Source organism: Poromitra crassiceps (assembly GCF_964638095.1).
Source record: "Poromitra crassiceps genome assembly, chromosome: 4".
Lineage (NCBI taxonomy): Eukaryota > Metazoa > Chordata > Actinopteri > Beryciformes > Melamphaidae > Poromitra > Poromitra crassiceps.
This window is the reverse complement of record NC_139626.1, coordinates 25,073,720-25,093,936: the sequence shown is the minus strand read 5'-3', so window position 1 is coordinate 25,093,936 and position 20,217 is coordinate 25,073,720. Positions and strand designations below refer to the sequence as shown.

General features: G+C 43.5%; 2 protein-coding genes across 2 annotated transcripts; one reads left to right on the top strand and one right to left on the bottom strand.

The window, feature by feature from the left end:
- Positions 1 to 1,774: 1,774 nt before the first annotated feature.
- LOC310775451 (progestin and adipoQ receptor family member 4-like) lies at positions 1,775 to 4,730 on the top strand (the record flags this gene model as incomplete). Its single annotated transcript, XM_083635602.1, has 3 exons — positions 1,775 to 1,940; positions 3,223 to 3,441; positions 4,297 to 4,730. The coding sequence occupies 3 exons, from the start codon at positions 1,775 to 1,777 to the stop codon at positions 4,728 to 4,730; spliced, it is 819 nt and encodes a 272-aa protein (XP_083491728.1).
- A 507-nt stretch (positions 4,731 to 5,237) lies between these two features.
- On the bottom strand, positions 5,238 to 19,750 carry pelo (pelota mRNA surveillance and ribosome rescue factor). Its single transcript, XM_083635589.1, has 13 exons — positions 19,550 to 19,750; positions 18,793 to 18,885; positions 13,804 to 13,954; positions 12,718 to 12,808; positions 9,932 to 10,095; positions 9,349 to 9,409; positions 7,828 to 7,989; positions 7,693 to 7,739; positions 7,515 to 7,588; positions 6,727 to 6,798; positions 6,353 to 6,427; positions 6,188 to 6,219; positions 5,238 to 5,788 (listed from the first exon to the last, which is right to left on the bottom strand). Exons 1-13 carry the CDS (start codon positions 19,588 to 19,590, stop codon positions 5,697 to 5,699), a joined length of 1,155 nt encoding a protein of 384 aa, XP_083491715.1. The 5' UTR covers positions 19,591 to 19,750; the 3' UTR covers positions 5,238 to 5,696.
- Positions 19,751 to 20,217: the final 467 nt, after the last annotated feature.

Sequence of the window (20,217 nt, the reverse complement as noted above, 5' to 3'; positions counted from 1 at the left end):
TTATATAAAAAAAGAAAACGCTCACTCTTTCACACCATTTCTTATTCTATAATGTTATATTCTTCAAAAGGTGGGTTATCATTCATTGCATAATAATGCTGTAGTTTTCTCTTGCTGTTTTCTAAGCAAAATGTTGTGGTTGGATTCAGAAATCAGGTAAAGGAGGTACTGAAGCCAAAAAAGTTTGAGAACCACTGTCTTAATCTTATTTGTTTCTTACATGTATGCCTTGCTACCCCAAAACTAACTTGCACACAGATTACATATAGCTTTGAGTTTGTTTGCCAACCCATTTATTTAGTATACAGCAGCAGAGGCTATATGCTTGCTTTGAATTATGTACGGTACTCAATGCACATAACATACCAGTATAGAAGTAAAAAAAAAAAAATAAAAAAAAAAATAATTACAACTGATTCTTCTTTATGTTACATTTTTCTCTTTTCAGGAGGAAAGGACAGCAAACATGATTTGAATGGCTTCTTTGGGAACGGTGGATACCAAGGTAAGAACAGTGCCGCTCAGACTAAGCTATTACCTTTCATTTTAAGTGTGTTCTCATCCCACTCACCTCTATACTACTACTTTCTTCACAGGTTGACATGCAAACATTTGTTTTGCATTGTATATTATTTTTGATTGTTTCCTAGTTTTGTATTATTTTGATTTTCTCCTCTGTGTAATATTCCTGACAATGATCTTTTTTGTCTATCTTTGTTAAGTATTTTTAGAGCTAAAACAACACTTGATATTTTTTGTTGTTAACATTTTGTTTTAGTGTATTGTGTATTTTTGTATGCATTTGATGTTCTATTTCTTGCTTGATTTCTCTGTCCTGCACTTATTGGTCATCATTCATGCAAAGAACTGCTTGATAGTTTGTCTGCTGAGTTTGTTCAACATTTTGTCAGTTTTGCCTACATTCTGTCAATTTCTGTAAACCTAAATTCAGTCTAATTTATTTTGCATGGGAAAGTTTTTTTTTTTACTACCTGTGGCAAGCACCTGTCAATTTTTGGACAGTTTTTTTTTCCATTGATTAAAACCATCCAGAAACCTTACCAGAGGGAAATGTTGCTTAATTTATCTGTATGTACGTTTCTATAATTCTTTTCTACATGACATGCCTACCATCTTAAATATTTGTTTACATTAACATGATAATGAATTATCAATAAACAAATTAATGTCAATGGAAATGGAAGCAGGAACCCAGATGGGCTTAAGGTATAAAACTTCACCTCTTCATAAATTATCTCAAATGCTGTATTCCCTCCCATACTGTATATACCAATTGAGGCGTTGTAATCCCCTTATCGTAACTACACCACGGTTGCAGAAGAGCTTGAAGAATAGGAACCGGCCTGCAACCTAGAATAACTGCATCAGGGAAACACATGTATGTGCAGAGTGAAGCTGAGGTCTGTGTGTCCGTTACTAGCCATGACAGTTACTAGCCATGACAGCAAAGGAGCAGCTCCAGCAGTGCACATGGCATTTTGTGAGGATTACCCCAGCTTTATCCCTAGGAATAACAGCCGCTTGCTGATTGGTCCTACTGAAAGCATGCCACTTGGCCAGCTCAACAGGTTGCCTGCTTGGAATCGTACCTGTCTAATGATGGGTTTCAAGGGCCAGAATCTCTTCCCAGTCTTTATCATGACCGTGCCTGGACGTCCTAAGTGGGGTCTCATTTAGGATGTAAATTGTGAGGAAATTGCATTGTCAGCTGATGTAAGCTTTTGGGGGGGGGCGTTGGCTGCAGGAAGTCGTTATGGTATTTTGCAAAGGACCGCGGCTGTTGGACTTTAGAACGACCCCTCCACACCTTCAGTTCAACAGATATGTCCTCACCGGGTACCGGCCAGTGTCCTCTGCTCACGAGTGCATGAGAAGCCTCTTCTATGTGCACAATGAGCTGGGGAACATTTACACCCATGGTAAGTGCAGAAATCAGCTTTGCATTGCCTGTACTTAAAATGCTATTCTTTGCCTTGAGAATCCAATATGATTTAGTAAAATAAAAAATCTGAGAAATAATCTTAATGAATGCAACTGATTTGCCATTTCAAATTATATATACTGTATTAGCCATTTCAAAAGGCTTTTTCATTATAATTTTGTCTCAACATAGAAAGAGCAGGGGAAAACTGGTTGCAAATGATTAAAATTACATCAAATTGTCTAAAATGACCATGCATCCCGCTCGACCTATAAAGGGGGTGTGCATACAAAAGAGGTCACAAAGGGACACTGCTCTCACTTACAGTATGGCCAGTTACAAACAGTGGACAAGGCTTAACTGTAATCTGTCTTGGGAATCCCTGTCCTGGAAATATCCTACTGTTAACTGGGGCTTACAAGGGTGTGCATAAACAATAAAAAACATTGTTCATATCTCTTGAGCCAAGGGTCTCAAAGAAAAACGTTAAATTGCACAGATGAGAAATAGCTGCAGAAATGTGTTGAAATACTAAAAAAATTGATGCAGTTGGTGAACGACTTGCACATCGTCTCTAATGCAGTCAACGTTGCACAAACGTGAGCAATTACAGTAGGCTATGCTAATTGTGCGTGAGCTAAAGCCTGCACTGCACACCCTTGAACTTCCAAAGGCATCTTCTCTGTGCTGCTGTGCTTCCTTCACTATCCTATAAGTTCATTAAGACTAACACTCTTACTGAGGGGAACTGAAGGGTATTAGCATTAGAGAGTTGCTCACTAGCTTTCAGTGCACATGTAGAGTAACAGACAAATGTACCTACTGCAAACAAATAAAATAGTTGAGGAACCATTCATAAATGGCTAAATTCCTCATTATTGTTCTGCAAAAGGTGTTTTTGTGGCTCTTGCTCTGGTTAGGAAATTGGACTTAAAATATCACCATGAGCAAAACTGCCATTCACCTACAATACAGGCATCAATCTTACAAACCTATTTAGACATTTGGAGTTTGATGTTGAAGAAAAGCTTTGGTTAGAGGAACAGAAGAGGAGAGCAATTTAAAGCGAGGGTCAGTTTTGCCTATTGTAACACTAACATAGTCAAAACATGCCGATGATTCATGATTAGTAAACGTCTAAAGGACACTCAGTCCCTGCACAGATTTAAAATCAGAATTTGATTAATCTATCTTCGTTCTTTTCCTCCCTATTCTATCATCTCATCTCCACTGCTCTGTTGTCTCTTCCCCTTTCCTCACCTCACCTCCGCTCACTCCAGGCATCCCATTCTTCCTCTTCCTGGTGCTGCTGCCTTTCAGTATCCCCTGGGCGGAGGTGGAGAACATCTGGATCTGTGTGGTCCATTACCTGGCCTGCCTCTCCCCCACCGTGGGGTCAGTCCTTTACCACATCTTCATGAACCATGTGGGCGGAGAGCACATCTATGACACCCTGCTCTCCCTGGACATGTTCGGGGTCTGCCTGGTTAACACCCTGGGTAGGTCCTTGACACTGAGTGAAGACAACCACAATTATCACTCTGTTACTTACACAAACATAGAGGGATGGGACGATATCCAAATTCAATATCACGATACAAAAATGTGACAATGTATCTTGGGGCAGAAAAATAAATCATCAGCCACATTTTATTCTATTCACAATTTCACAAGCTCTTCATCGAAATTCGTAATGACATCTTTAAGCAAGCCAGGGACATTGCTCGAAAGATTTGTGGCTAAAAAATAAACACAATTCTGCACTAGCGCCTCTGGTCGGTCGGTGCGCCTGGTCGGGGCGGAAGGGAACTGGTGGGAATAGCGTGATCCTCCCACACGCTACATTCTCCCGGTGAAGCTCCCCGCTGTTAGGTGAAAAGAAGCTACTGGCAACTGCGCATGTGTCGGAGGAAGCATGGTGCTAGTCTATGGCTCTCCCCAGATCAGCAGAGGGTGGAGCAGCGACCGGGGCAGCAGGGCCAAGCTTTTGCCAAATACAATTGGTGAGAAAATGGGGGGAGATCAGAAAGAAAAATAAATAAACACAATTCTGCAGTCATACTTTGTTGTGATTGAGCCTTTATTTATTACATATCGTATCATGTTTGTATTGAATCGTGAATACCATGACGTATCAAACCGTATCCTGAGATAAATGTATCGTCCCATTCCTACTCCTCACTATAACTTATGAGGCAAACTGGCCACAGAATCAAAGATGCTTGATGCACATTGGCTCTAATCGCTACCATTTCTAAATTGATCACTAATTGAAAACCTATAAACAGACAATATGGTCGCATATACTGTAGGTGCAGTGTTATTGCCATTCATTCATTCCCATTTATCACCAGGGGCGTTACCTATCATCCACATCACCCTTCTGTGCTACCCCACCGTGCAACAGCTGGCCTTGCTGGCCTACGTCCTGTTGTCGGCCTACGGCATCTACTGCGCCACCACGGCCCGCAGCAACGTCCTGCGCCTGCGGGCGTTCCTCTGGCAGGCCCTGTTCCGCTTCAGCCTCTTCCTGTTCCGGGTGTACGGCAGCGGCGTGGGCAGCCCGCACTCGCTGCGCCTCTTCGTCATCATGGACTCGCTGGCTGTGGCGGGGGGGCTGGTCAACATCATCCAGATCCCCGAGCGCTTCAGCCCGGGGCTGTTTGACAACTGGGGGAACAGCCACCAGATTATGCATGTCATGGTCATTTGCTCCATCATCTACCTGCACTGGGGCACCCTGGAGGATTTGGCCTGGATTAAAAGCTACCAGTGTCCCGGGGAGTGAAGCCAACATGTCACTCACTCTCTCTCTCACACACACACACACACACACTTTGAAGGCCACGTTGATCCCTGATAGAATCAAGATGTAGGATTTAATAAGGTGAGATGGAGGAGTAAAGTAAGGAGGAGGCGAGCTGTGTTTTGAAATGCACTTTAGTCTTAGCTGCTGGCAGTGAGATTGTTTTCATTATTATTAGCCCTTCATAAGGGATTGATTCCTCATTTGACATTTCTCCAAGGGAATGAAAGGGAGTTACAGTGTTATAACTGCGGAAACTCAAATATCACCATACTGAATTCAAAATCCTGAGTATACTTGATCCTTAGTTTATCAAATGCAGTAGCTTTTCATGCCTATAACCAGTATACGTTTTTCATGGAAAATTACATTATGCAATAAATTGTATATATTTTATATCTTGTCATCAGTTTATATTGCATTTGTGTGTGATGGGCACGCTTCATAAAAGAGTGAAATGTTTAATGACACCAAGATAGCATGTATGCTTTCACTGTTTAATTGCAAGAAAGATATTTACTGTACACTTGAAAAGAAAATCCAATAATCAATGTTTTCCACATTGCTCCATTACTGTAGCATTGCTTGTATGTCACTCAAACTTTTATCTGTGTTTTCATGTAGATTTGGCAACTCAAATTACATCCCTTTGCATTGGCATTCTTAGCGTAACCTGCACCTTTAAAAGATACTGCAACCTTCAACACGCACACCCCTAAAAGCGTCAAATAGTGTGAAAATGATGAGTGTGATCATGGGCTCTTGAAGAGGACAGATGTGTCAATCAGTTAGCTTTGAGAGAGGTCAGGGTGTTGCAGAAGTTGAATACATAGAGCCTGGCACAGTAGTGTTGTGTTTTTGAGTCTATGCGTTCTATTGCTATCTGCAACACTGGACAGCGTTCCTCTCGTTTCGGCCAGTAAGAGCGCTCTGGTCCGTTACCGTGGATTAGTCTTCGTCTGAGCTGCTGTCTTCGGGCTCTGATAGGTCAGCGATGGGAAACCGCAAGCAGGCTGCCACTCCGCTCAGCTGAGTCAGCTCTGAGGAGAAAGACGGTCAAAGATACATACATCAATACTTGGTAGCAGAGAGCCTGGACACCTCTCAGCAACATATAGACTTTTATTTCTAGGTGCAAAAATTGCATAGACTGAGTGTCATCTAGCATTTACAGTGGTAAGAACTTACAACACATGTTGGTGTTTTCATTATTTTACCCATACATGTACAGTATATTACGTGTTAGACTGATGTGACAAAACCCTACATCCTACACACATACTTATTCCGCAATACACATACTTATTCCGCAATAAGCCACTAGAAGCGTTAAAGTGATTTTAGAACAGCCAAGAGGCGTTGTGGGGCACAATGCAAAGCTTTTATGAAAACCTAAACTTTTCAACATAGTGTTCATCAAAATAGTACACTGCACTTACGTTCACCAGACACGTGAAGGCTTGAGAATATTCTGGGGAGAGAGAGAGAAGAGAGAGAGAGGGAGAGATGTGATGATTTGGATGGTTGAATAAGGATGTTTTGACTGACATTTGTGACGATGTGTATGTTTACATGGTCACTGTGTTTTCTGTGACAACATGTACCTGACAGTGCCACCATTGTCCCTCACGCTGTCCACCAACCGCACATACCGACTCCTGGTGGCCACTTCCTGGTGTCTACACACACACACACACACGCACAAACACACACTTCTTTTTTTACAATTTGAATGTTATCCATAAATGTGCATTCACATCTGTCCAGTGGTTGGTTTGAGCTCGCTGACTAATAGCTGTAACATCAATAGTGTTGGAGGAACAGGTAGAAACATTAGTAAGGCAAAATGAGATGAGGTAACCGTGACAAACAGTTTTTTTTATGATACCATGATACCTATATAATATAAGATTACCAGAAGATTCTCATTGTTCTCTGGATTTGTAATAGATAACCAAATCATATTCTCAGTACATACCTGAACAGCTTATCACTTATCAACAGGGTGTCAATGCCCAGGGCGTCAGCAGCTTTCTCCACATGAGCCAATCTACAACAACACAAAGATACAAAGGCTATTGATTAGCAGCGGTAATGCATGAGGACACTTTACCGTTTCTTTGTTTATTAAAAGGATCCCCATTAGCTGACGCCTAGATGACAGCTAGTCTTCCTGGGGTCCAAGACAACAATATACATTTACATGACAGACAAACAATGAAATAGAATACAAAAAGAAAAAGAAAAACATGCATCACATAAGGATGAAAGAAAAAGAAAGAGTTAAAAGCATAAAGTATAAATCAGGATAGTTTGTGTGAATGTAGGTAAAATCTAAGTTTCCTTTTAAAACATGCCTTTCTTGTGAAGGAACGGACAGCACCTGGAAGACTGTTGCACGACACTATAGCCCTTTATATTACAGCCTTCTTCATGTCGGTAAAGTTATCTGTCCACCACTTGCCCCTCTGGTGGAGTATGTATGAATATTTGAACTATAAATTATGTTATCGTAAAGAAATTTAGGAGTCTGATTTTGAATAACTCTATGAAAATATATAAGTACGTTGGCCAATAGTCTTTCCTCAACACTGAACCATGTGAGAGTGCATGCATATCTGCTATGCTAGACCTAGGGGAGCAGCCCAGGAGTAGCTGCCTTGTTTTGTGCTACTCGTAACTTTCTGAGTAGACCATTAGCAGCTGATGACCACACCACCCAGCAATAATCCAGATGACTTCGGACTGGTGTGGTCCATCTCTCACCCATAGAAGGCTCTGTCAGGCTCATGCTGGAGCATCTTGTAGAAATCCTCCAGGGCTCTCACCTCTGCTGCTGCCTAAAAGTTACACATACACGTTAGCATTTAACACACAGATATAATCCAGATTGTCACATTTCAAAACAAACCGACAAAGAATACGATAGGATGAGAATAATCACCTTGGTGTCAGAAAGCCTACTTGTGACAGTGGGATCAGAAAGGATTTCTGCAAAACACCAAGCATTTCAATAAGTTTTTGCCTGGCAGAAGGGAAAGATACCATTGCGTTGTTCTCAGATTCTAACAGCTCCTACCTGTGAGGGAGTACTTGTGACCTGATGAAGAATGGACCAGTATGAATTTGGGTCTGTTCTCCAGTAGGACCTTGTTGTCCTGTCGGACAGCTTCCTTAAAGAGGTATGTCATAAACTGGTCCTTTACAAACCCTGGACTGGCCACCAGCATACACTTCACCACTGTGGGGGAAGGCAAGGACAAGAGATCAAAATTACATTTGTCCACTATGTGTGCCAATCACACAGAAGTGTCACTGTACACTTCAAGCAAACATTGAGAAGAAGCAAAGAGGGGGGGGACCAAGAAAGTGGAGAGGTGTTTGTGTGTTCAAGTGTGCATGCATTTGTAAAACATAACAGGAATTTACAGTACGTGTGTGTGTGTGTGTGTGTGTGTGTGTGTGTGTGTGCGTGCGTGCGTCTGTGTGTGTGTGTGATGAGGTCACCTCATGAGGGCGCAACAACAAAGACAACGACAACACTGGACTGAGTTAAAACTCCAAGGGAAACTTGCATGTCTCCCTGCAGCAGATCACTCTGTTTCTCATGCAGTGTTTAAAAGTGTCGCTCTGGATGAGAGCATTATCATCTTCACTCTAAAAGCAAGACTGGAAATCGTGAAAATCGTGTTTAAAAGCAAGACTGCAAGTTTTACCAACCAAGCTCAATCTTTCCATCTGGCTTCCTGACAGTCATGCTCCTCACTGTATACATCATGGTAATGAACAGATAACTGAAACCATAGCTCACATCTTAAATGGTTGCCATGCATACAAAGGGCTTTACATATGTAGGCATGACAGATTAGTGGATCTGATATCAAAAGATATCTCTTCTATTTTCGGGTCTTCAATATCGCTTTTTAAACTTTCTATTGTGAAGCTGAGCATGTTCAGTCTGTGTAGTGACGATTCAGATGTGTTCTTGAATATTCCAGCTAACACTCCTGATGTTGTTGTTGTCAATGAAAATCGTAGAGAGGTGTTTGTTCTAGAGGTTGGCTGTACCTTTGACCACAGCCTAGAGGAGGCCTTTCTAACCAAGATGATGAAATACCAACAGCTAGAACAGACCATTTCACAGCTGGGCTACAGGTGTAAACTTCTAGTTTTCATATTTGGTAGCCTAGGTCATGTCCATAAGCTGGTTGTGAGAGGCCTTCAGATGGCTGGTCTCCCAAAGAGAAGGGCCAAGCAGTTAGCGAGATATTGTTCAATATCTACCATTATCGGCAGCCGCTCAATATGGAGGAGGCGCTGCTTTTTGTACCCATGAAGTGGATACTGACCGCTATCTTGCATTACAGTATACCTGTATATATCAACCTGCCATGTTATCATCCTGTGTGTTTCTTATGTGTATGCATTATTGTGTTTGCCGTCTGGGCACTCATATAATTGACTGACTCCCAGCATTTGACTGCACTATTACTGTTTATGTCCTTTGCATACTTGTATTTATGTGGACATAAATAAATATTTCAAATGTGTGTGTGTGTGTGTGTGTGTGTGTGTGTGTGTGGCTACATAGCAATCCCACCATCGAAATTGATGTGGCGGAGAATGCCCTGCATCACTGCCTCGTAGAACCTCTCGAGTGCCTGTACACAAAGAGACACATTTCCAAAAACAGTATGATGTAAAACAGCCACTACACAACAAATACACCCAATCCTCAATCCAAAGAGACTCGGCCATCTTGGTCACTTCACTCAATGAAAAACATCAATCCATCTCTGCATCCAGTCAGTTATCCATCTTCAACTTTCAATCATCTGTGGCAGTTATCACACCTATGGGCTGTTCCATTATTAGCACTTCTGTCTTGTTTGTGTCTCATTAAATCATCTGTACACACAGCACTGTCTAACTTCTATCTGTGTGGACATGTTGCTGCAGTGTTTGTATGCACAAAATACCGTGAAATGCATTATCAACTGTTATTGCTAACAATGGCTAGCCTGGCTAGAGCTAACCCTGGCTGGTTTCCCAACTGTTTAAATGGAACGTCAACAACTCGGGTGTGACGTCATTCAACCGTCACATTCCCGTTTCCCAGTTTTAATGGAACGGACCATTATATACCACTATCCATTTCCTCCATTGATTGATTGGTGCCCTACCTTCTCGTGCTGAGTGCAGCTACCCCTTCTCTTGCGAGGAATAGTCACTTCCACCTTTGCACGCAGCAGAGTCATGGCAGGTGTCACCAAGACCAGGTTGGCCAGGCCCTCTTGCATCACCACAGCTGCCACGTCGGCCTTCTGGGCGACATCACACGCCTGTTCTGGACGGTGGAGAAGAGGATACAGGGATCAACTGAGATGCTGTGTACTTCATGAAAAGTTGCCTAATAAATGTGTCTTTGAGAATTATTGTTAGCAAATTAGCTTGTTAGCTGACTGGTTTGGAAATCTGCTACTAGGGGGCCCTTTACACGAGGACAGTTTCTGGAAGAAACGACACAATAGCGTTTCCTTCACACATTTTCCTTCACACCTTCTCCCTGTTTACATGAGCGCTGTTGAATTTTTAAAACACCGTAATGTACATGCCAGGTCGCTAGGTGGCAGTGTGATGGTCAACGGGGCGTTGCTCGTCGCTCCACAACTTGGACAAGTTTCCTGGGCACTTCCGGTTTGCTTCCGGACTAACGTTAGGTTACAGTCCTCTCCTCTCTCACAGTCAGTCAGACTAACGTTAGGTTACAGTCCTCTCCTCTCTCACAGTCAGCCAGACTAAGGTTAGGTTACTGTCCTCTCCTCTGTCACAGTCAGCCAGACTAACGTTAGGTGTCTCTCCATTCAAAAACAACACAGTTTGCCTTGATCACTGCAAAACATGACATGCCGTGTGTAGCCTCCACACAATAGGGCTACACACGGTAAATAATGGTACGCGCAGCACAATACCCGCCGTGGTAAACAGAAGAAGACTGGGATATTAACTTTAAGGCAACTCACTTCTAGACTTGAATGAAATTGTATTCACTTACTATCTGCTCCGTGGATTACCATTTTATAATTTCGGAGCCGAAATTGTAACATAGCAACGTCTACGGCTATGACGTAATCGCGTGTGTCGCGTGTGCAGGCACATCAGAGTTTCTGAAATGAGCCGTCTCAAAGCGATTACATGGAGCGATCAGCGGGGAGTGTCACCAAGAATTTCACTCTGGAGGGTGGTTTCAAAATGTGTCGTTTCCTAAGCGCGAATTCACCGTCGCCGTCTAAAAGGGAGGCACTAACGATAAAATAATTCCCCGTCACCATAGGAAACCGTCCTCGTGTAAAGGGCCCCTAGGTCAATAAAAAATTTCATAGACCACAATTTTGCAGGAAATTTCAAAACGTAGCCTTGTTTGCCACCGTGGATTTTTTTCACTCCCTATACACTTCTGAAGGTAATGTTTTATATCTGGACACTGTGTGTCGTTTAACCGTGTTTGCTGACTTTACAATTACTTGTTTGACAGAATGAAGCAAACCATTAACCACTAATGGTCTGTATTTTGTCAGAGTGTAAAGTCAGGAGGATTGCCAGGGGCCAGTCTATGAGGAATTTGACAAAAAGTCATCATCCAAAGGCACATTTATTTGAACACTATGTTTAGGTTGGTTTGTTTGGGCAGGAGAGCAAGATGCCATTTAAACTTGCGTGAGAGTGCCTGAAAATGATCCTCTTCCAAACTGTGGTGCAGTTTGTTAGGGGTGAGAACATAAGTAACCTGATATCAACTACAGTACAGATTAGAAAACAACCCCCACAATGTGCAGTTTTATGGGCATGGGGAGATGGATGTTGACAACGGATAGCATGACTTGGAAAGCCTTGCCTATTTCTCCATGTGTTCTTCTGAGCTGGTATGAACACTAGAGAAGGTCAATTCATGGCGGACAAGTCCATCATGCTGAGCTGGTCCAGCGCAAAGAAAACAAACTGTGGGTGTGATCGCACTCTAAAACAATAACACCAAAGAAATAAACTGTGGGTGTGATTGCACTCTAAAACAATAGGCTCTTTCACACCGACCTTGAAAGCCGAAAAATGCACGGAAAATAGGATTCGCGCCTCCGACGTGAAAGTCATGAACGCGCGTTGGTGGATAATTCTTGTACGCCTTTTGTCCCAGGAGCAAAGGTTGTCACAGCGCCGTATTAGCGGACAACCCGCCTCCACCTGAAAGCGTTGGAGCAGCAAGGCGGAACAGTGTGAATGTTTCATAAAAAAATACAGGGGAAATCAATCACCTCATGCAGCAAGGACAGTGAAAGTAAAAAAAAGTAGCCTATACAATCATGCGCCAGGAGGAATGCTTCGTGCCTGTGTAGTAGGTTATATAGCTGTCTGTGGCGAGTTGGTCTGACGATATTCCCTCTGGAAACCAGCTCCAGAACGGCAATCTGACTTGTGCATTCCCTACTGTTTGGTTGTTGAATGAATTACACAAGGTGACACCATATCGATCTGCAGTGCTTAGTAGGTGAATTTACTTCTATGAAATGTGTTGTATAAATAAAGTTGGCTTTCCTTGAATGCAATTCATGCAACACTTCGCTGCCAGAAAATTGGCAGATGCACTCCGCGGCGGAGCCCGTTTTGGTGAGTCTTGGTCTTGTTGTTGTCTTGTTGTTGAATGAATTCGTTCATACAGTAGCCTAGGGCCTAGGCTACACTAACCTATGAAAATATTCATTTGGGCTAGGAGGAGCTGGAAATCCCTCCGCTCGCCTTTCAATCCGGGAGCAGGGGATTTCACCTGAAAGTACACAGCAGCACGGGAATGTGGCCGTGCTGCTTGGCTCTGTGTGAAAGCAATTTCTGTGGCGAGGCTGCCAGGCTTTACGGGCTTCCCGAACTACAATTTTGCATGATCTGTGTGTGAAAGAGCCTAATAACACCGGCTTACCGATCCTATCCAGCACAACGCTGTCCCAGATCTTTTTAGCAAGAGTGAACTTCCTGTTGAGCTCAAGCTCAATGGTGTGGTAGGCCCCCATCTGAGGAGCGAAGAACACAACACAATCACTTACCACTAATAATAGCAGTTAATAATTCAACATTATCATTTATCGTCTTCCAATGCATTCATATTGTGAAGAAATAATGATATAGAGCAGGGGCCTTCAAAGTCTTACGGCTGATGCACACCAGCTGTGATGCTATTGCATGTAGCCGCTCGCTGGTCGCTTGGTGCTGCAGCTTGATTGGCTCTCTTGCTGTCTTTCCGTTTTTAATTGGTTTAGTTGAATTTGGCCCCTCTTGTCGTTGTTGTCCGCCGCTCATCGCCTTCCAAGCAGGCTAAGATACCTGGCGGCGGGCGACAGCGAGGAGAGGAGGGGCCAAAGCAAGACAGCCAATCAAGCTGCAGCACCAAGCGACCAGCGACACGACTACAAGCGCCGTCTACATGCGATATCGTCGCAGCTGGTGTGTGAGACTGTGGGCCTCCCCTGAGACAAAGCTTGGAAAAAGGCATTCTTGGATGCCTATGGGAACATAATTGTTATTTTATTCTATACACACTTAACAATTGAGCGAAGATAGCCTGATATTGCATACTTCAGAGTCTACACCAAATACATAAAACTGGTCTGTCTGAAGGCAATTCAAGAGGTTAGGTTTGGGCAGTTATGGCAATCAAGTGATTGATTGAGTCTTCTGAGCAATTCTAGAGTTCCAAATTTGAATTCTCATCAGAAATGTATGATTTAACACCAAGATCATCCATATCAGATTAGTCTACACAACTTCATTTTAGTTCCACTTTCCATAGGCTGCCAGTCTGTGGCTGCATTTCCCCCTCCTAAATTCATGACGCCCCTATCAAAATATTGGTTATAAGTGTACCAAATTATATGCTTTTATCTCAAAAATGCACAATTGTTATACTTAACTGCCCCACTATTAAGATCACGTCGGTCTTCCCTCGTTGTATCACTCTACTCTGCTGTAAAACGGCTGTAAATATAATAATTCTGTAACATTCTCAGACCTTGACATACTGGTTCTCTTCGAGGTTGGTGCCCTTAACCCTCAGCTGACAGGCCTGGGAGTCGAAGTCGATGGTTTCCACACTAAGCGTCAGAGTAGTCCGCACCCTGGAGCTGCCCACACTGCCAGTGGAGGACTCTGTAGTCACCTTCCTGTGGGACCAGGGGGCAAGTTGCGGTGACTTGTGTTGTGTGTGTATTTGTGAGACCAAGACAAACAGTGTAACACAGACACAGAGCAAAGGAGGCGCCTCGGGGGAGTGAGAGAGCAAGCTGGAAAACTGAAAAACAAACAATTATTTCACAAATCGCAGGATGATTTACCTACAGTATATACATGATTCCACAGACAACGCAGATTTTAACAACTATCCATGAATGGAACGAAGAACAAGGCTTTGAGCACTGAAAAAGATGCAGAAAGATGCTGGCCTCCCAAGTCTGACACGATCCCCCATCCTGCCAAATGTCTCTCACCGTTTTGGAAACTGTGCCCTTTCAATGTTAGTAAGCAACAGATTAGGTTTTTGGGGGGCAGAGTGTAACTTGAGGTAGAAAATCTCCGGAACACGTTAGCAAACGCTGGCTAGCTAGTTTTATTGCCGTCTTTTTTAACAACAGCCGAAGAAAATAAGAAAATATTTCTCTGAATATGTACAGTCACTCACTCTCCGCGGGCCGGCCATGAGTGTTACTTGTTACTTGTTACTTATTTTATGTGAAGCACTTTGAATTGCCTCTGTGTATGAAATGTGCTATACAAAAAAACTTGACTTGACTTGAAAAAGTTAACATTAACCAGATTGGCCGACCCCTACACATTTACTTAACTCATTCATGGCCAGTTTAGGACTGCCAATATTTAGCTCAGGCCAAAGATTTTCATAAATGTTGGTCATCTTTCAAGACCCACAGTAAATTATCTATTAGCACCAAAGTGATTTGCAATACCTCAAAATGAAGATGTACGTCTCTGGGTTCACCAGGGAAAAAAAAGTGAGCTTTTAGCATGTTCTGTACTCTACTTATAGCCATTTATATACACCCTGTTTTCACCAAAAAGGTCTCTCTGAGAAGAGAAACAGGAGAAAAGGCCATTTTTGTAAAGGACACAATCTCAGGCAGAACTCTCAATTCTTTTATTTTGAACTGTATTGACATCAGACATGTAAATATTATTCGTTATGACACAAATGACAAAAAAAATATATATATATATATATATACATGAAGTGCTTTTTTTACATTCAACAATACAGTTTACTCAGTGTGAGTGAGTGTGCAGACAGACACACAGACAGACAGACAGACAGACAGACACAGACAGACAGACAGACAGACACACAGACACACAGACAGACACACAGACAGACACACACACACACACAAGATCCCCCTTTTATCTTCGTTACGTTGTTTCCGGGTCTGAGTACTGCTGGCGTCTGCTGCTGTGACTGCCGCTTCTGCCCGCGTCCTTACTTTTCGTTATTGTTAGCTGTTCGTGTGTTTATTTTGTTTTGTTCTGGTCCACCCGTCCTCGTCCATGTCTCCCTGTCCTATCCTCCCTGCTGTTTGATCGTTCCCGTTTTCCCCTCGGCTATTCAACACGTCCTCACCACCCTCTGGATTACCCGTCAAACTGATCGATCATTTCCTCATTCCTCCGCTGATCAACACATCTCTGGATTACTTTCTCCCGTTGGATTTATCATTCCCTCTCACTGCCTGGACTCCTTCTGCTTCGCCCCTCCATGACCGACCCGCTGCGTGTGACTCCGTCTCGTCTCTTTCGGGCTGGCACACAGGAACGGGGTCCGGGACCAGGATCGATCATGTTGGTCACGGGTTTGACTACCGCGAACAACTCATCCATGTTCACTCTGCCCTGCAGCAAGGCGACCAGCTCGTGCAGCGCGCCGAGGGGCGTTTCAATGGCGTTTCTCCTCTCTGCAACAAGGAAGCGCGTTTCTCCGTTTTCTGTTCTTTCCTCCTGCTCGATTTCAAAACAACAGCTGTGGTAGTTGTTTGTTCACGTGTTGTCGGCTTGTCTTTGAGGCCAGGGACCTGATACCATGTCACAGGCTGGGGAAGTCTTTGAACTACGCGCTGCACTAATAAAAACAAAAACACGTCAAACACGTCTTTGGCGGGGAGGCACATTCCTGATAAGACGTTAAAGACGTCTTTGGCCATGAATGAGTTAATGGATGGTCTGAGAGGATTACCTACTGTGGATGAATGGCCAGCTGATAGAGAAACATGTATAGTACAATTGAGGGCGTAGAAATCTGTAGATGCCTATTAACTATGATCATGATGTACAAGACTTGAAATAAAAAGATTTAACAGGTAGGTTTTGTGTTGTGCGATCCAAAGTTCTGCCTAGCCAGCGGCAGACAACCATGTATCATGCCACACAAACACACTGGATCCGAAAGCGCCGCTGTGCGTAAATTCAGCTCGAGCAGGAGCCTGGCTGTTCACACCAGAAGCGCTCTGTTTTGCTCCACAACTTGTATTGATTTCCTGCCTGGCTTAACACAATCGCTCACAGCTCGTGCAAAAAATATACCAGGCAAACACCAAAACTATCCCCGCCGGTCTGAACGGTCTAATCTATTAACAAGGGCGCCGAAAGGAGACTACCGTAGCTGCGCTTCCTCCAGACACTAATTGCAACCCATCCGTGTTGCTTCAGCATCTGGTGTGTTTGCACCCCTTCGGTTAGGCTACTGTTAGTCTCAACACCAGACTAGGGATGTTCATCAATTATCGAAAATCGATAATCGATCGTTAAGGATTGGAATCGATCCTGTGGCATTTGGATCGATTTTTTAATTATTAAAAAAAAAAAAAAAAAAAAAAAAAAATTTTTTTTTTTTTTTTTTTTTGGACTAGGTTTGGGTGGAAATCGTTCCTCCTCGCCCCACTCCATTGCACAGCCGACTAACGTGAGGTGGAGCTTCATATAGTCTCTAGTTTTCTGGCTGGGCACGGGCCTTTGTGCCAACAAAACTGTTTTAAACATGAGAAATTCACACCGGCATGCGCCGGGGACAGCAGTGTTGGAGAGGAGACACATTGAAATAAAGAGTTCATTGAGGAGAACACGTTGTCTTTCGTATTTTCTGCCATAGGCATTCATTTTGTTAAAAAAAAAAAAAAAAAAAAAAAAAAAAAAATTGAAAAAATTGAAAATTTTCTAAGTATTAATAAAATCGATAATCGATAATTGATCGTTAATTCTCACCGATTATCGATTTTGGAAAATTTTCAAAATGAACATCCCTACACCAGACCCATGAGAGTTATTACGCTGATACAGATACACTACGTTACTGCATGCTGCAGAGCTCTCTCTGGGTCTGGGACACTTTCTCTCAGCCGGCTGGTTCGCTTGGCCAGTGATATGCCAGTGATAGATTCAGTCCTCCCCACTCAGTAACGACTTTGCGATCAGACGACACGGGAGGCGCAGCCCATTTTTCGAACCGCTCTCTCATCGGTGCTACGACCTGTCACTCATTCAATTTCAACCCGCCTTCAAAAACCAGCAGTGGCTCTGAAGTGGCACAGACTCATTTATGTAGTAATATTTGAATCTGTGGAGAGACTAGGCTACTGTAAACAGAACAAACAGCTACATCTTGCATGGCTGGCTAATTATCCTACATCATACCGCGCCTACGCCCACCTTGACAACCCGGCCAGCAGCACTGTGAGAGTCATGTTCTTTGACTTCTCCAGTGCTTTCAACACCATCAGGCCGACTCTACTGGGTGAGAAGCTGACAGCGATGCGAGTGGATGCCCCCCTGGTGGCCTGGATTGGCTGGATTGGCTGCTGCAGGCACAGCTGCAGTAACGTTATGCTTCAGCATATCGATGCATACGGATGCGATGCGATTTCCGTTTCCATTACGACTTCTTCTTTGTTTTTTCCTTGCCTTTCTGTTATGTGGAGAGCACTGTCGCCACCTAAGGGTTCTGTAAAATAGGTTAGACACATTCAATAGCTCCCATATCGTAAGAGGCGATGTAAGAGGCTTAGATCGACACCCCCCCGTCAAAAAACGCAATTGACGAACATGTCCGTCCTTGGCACTCTACGTTACTATTTGAAATGACGAACATGTTCGTCCATGGCACTCAATGAGTTAAAAGAGCACCTCGGAGACGCTCAGTCTCCGTGAGACTGAGCCAGCCGATAGGTTAACTGAGCATGGCTGAGCCACGTGTAACGTATAGGGCAAGCCGACTTAATATAAGGCCAGGGTGCAATAATGATAATTGACACGGAACGTATACTTACTCTACGAATTGTATTTTGCTACTGACATTCTACTTATTTTTTGCTTCTATCGCATTTACTAGTTATTCTATGCTATGTTGTGTTTTTCTGCTTATTTGCTTATATTGCATTTACTACTGTCTATTTTATGCTATGTGTGTTCTGTGAGCGAGCTACTGTAACTTGTCCCAATTTCCCCCCGGGGATCATTAAAGTCTTTCTGATTCTGATTCTGATATTTGAAGGTGTTTGTCAACCATTAAATTTACACAAGTGTTTTCTAGGCTATGTGAGTGTTATGATCGCAGTTAAAGCACACAGCCTGAAACGCGTCCTCTGTGATATCCGTCTTATTGCAGTTAACCATAGTTGTTTTCGATTTGGTTTATTTTTGTTTTTTGTTTGTTTGTTTTTGACTGGCAGTGGCAGCTGGTATGCAATACAATTTCAAGTTGGAGCCATTACTCCTTCGATTCTGGCAGCCAACGACAGAGCAAGATGACATTTTCGGTAATGTTAGCCTACTACTCTGTTCTGAGGTGATTTGTGTTTGCCTCCAATTTCCCTGTGTTTTGCAGCAAACACTGTGATATAATCATGACGTAGGCCATCAAGGGGTCTATTGCAAGGGGGTTTGCCATCAGTTATACACCTGTTTCAGTCGCCTTTACAGTGTGATGCATGATGGTGGTAGAGGTTACCTGATGGTGGAGGCTCTTAGGCTGTCTCCCACCTGCAGCAGGTTGTAGGTGTGCCACATGTCCTCCGCCTCCTCCGGCATCAGAGTCACCTGTCTAGAAAGGTGTGTACATACAGATCAGCCTCTGAGTCTGTGTGAGTCGGTACTCGCTAGCAAGTCGGTTGTTGGTATAGCAACATGAGATTTTTAGTGTGGATATCAGTAGTGTTCTTTACTGAAGGCATCAAGCTGTTGTTGAGGGAAACGAATTGGGCAAGCGGTGCAATGATCCAGAAGCATCCATGCATGTGTGCAGCAATCATGGATAGAACACTAGCGTTAACCATGACACATAATCCAGTGACAATCTGCTTTTGTTTTGCTTGGGTCGTCTGGCCTGTCATTATTACAACTGTGAAAAGTCGAAATAATTTACACTTAACATAGTCATTATTTTTTCCTTTCCTGTGGTAGGGATCTGACCCGACATCGCATCGGCCACTATAGGACTGTAGATCCAATATTCAGGAAGATAAAATATTGGTTGGATGTTTGTATGGCAACCTTAATAATTATGTAAGTTAGTGGACATGTGTTAACGTCCATATGGAGCGTTACAAAGTCCATATATGGCACGCTGTGAACGCCCATTCGCCACGTCTCTCCGCTGATAGAAACTTAAAAACAAAATATGGACACGTATCACGGCTAGGTTGTCGGTAAGCTGCAAAATAACGTGCAAACAATGATTAGCTTGCTAGCTAACGTTAGCCACTCACCCGGCATTATCTTTTTCGATATCTTTATGGAGCAGCTTCATGGCCGTACAGTCGTGTAATGTAAACAATATTACTTGCGTATATGAGATGGGGTACCGGCGGCAATCCGAGTTAGAGCCATGTTTATTAGCCTTTTCTCAACTTCAGAATTAATCGCTCGGTGCATGTTAGTCGCTTGGACATTGCGTCATGCGAAAAATGAGCAAGTGTTCTGAGGTTCTGCTCGATGCAGTGCCAGAGACCTTTATACTGGATAGAGACATCGCAACTTGCAGTCACTTCCTGTATCTGTGCGGGGAGGTTTCGCCACTGCCACGCCCCCTTATGAGACTGGTCAGCCAATGAAGTTTCATACCATTGACAGACAGCCAATCACAAGCCGAGAACCACGCCTATTTCAGAGACCGGAAGAGTTGCATTTCTTACAATAGGCGGAGCCTGGAGTGGGGTGTCTCTTCTCTAGATTGCTCTGGCAGTACTCAAGCTTCTTGGCTCCTCCCCCTGGAGCTCCAGAGGAGTGGTAGAGGAGTGGAGCCAGAGCGACATGACAGACGTTCCAGGAAGCCAATCCGCGAGAACATTCGGTCACACGCGCCGCCATACGTCAAACGTGACCAATGGCAACGCGGGAGCTGTTTCCCCACTTCCGCTCAACCTCGCTTTGAGCT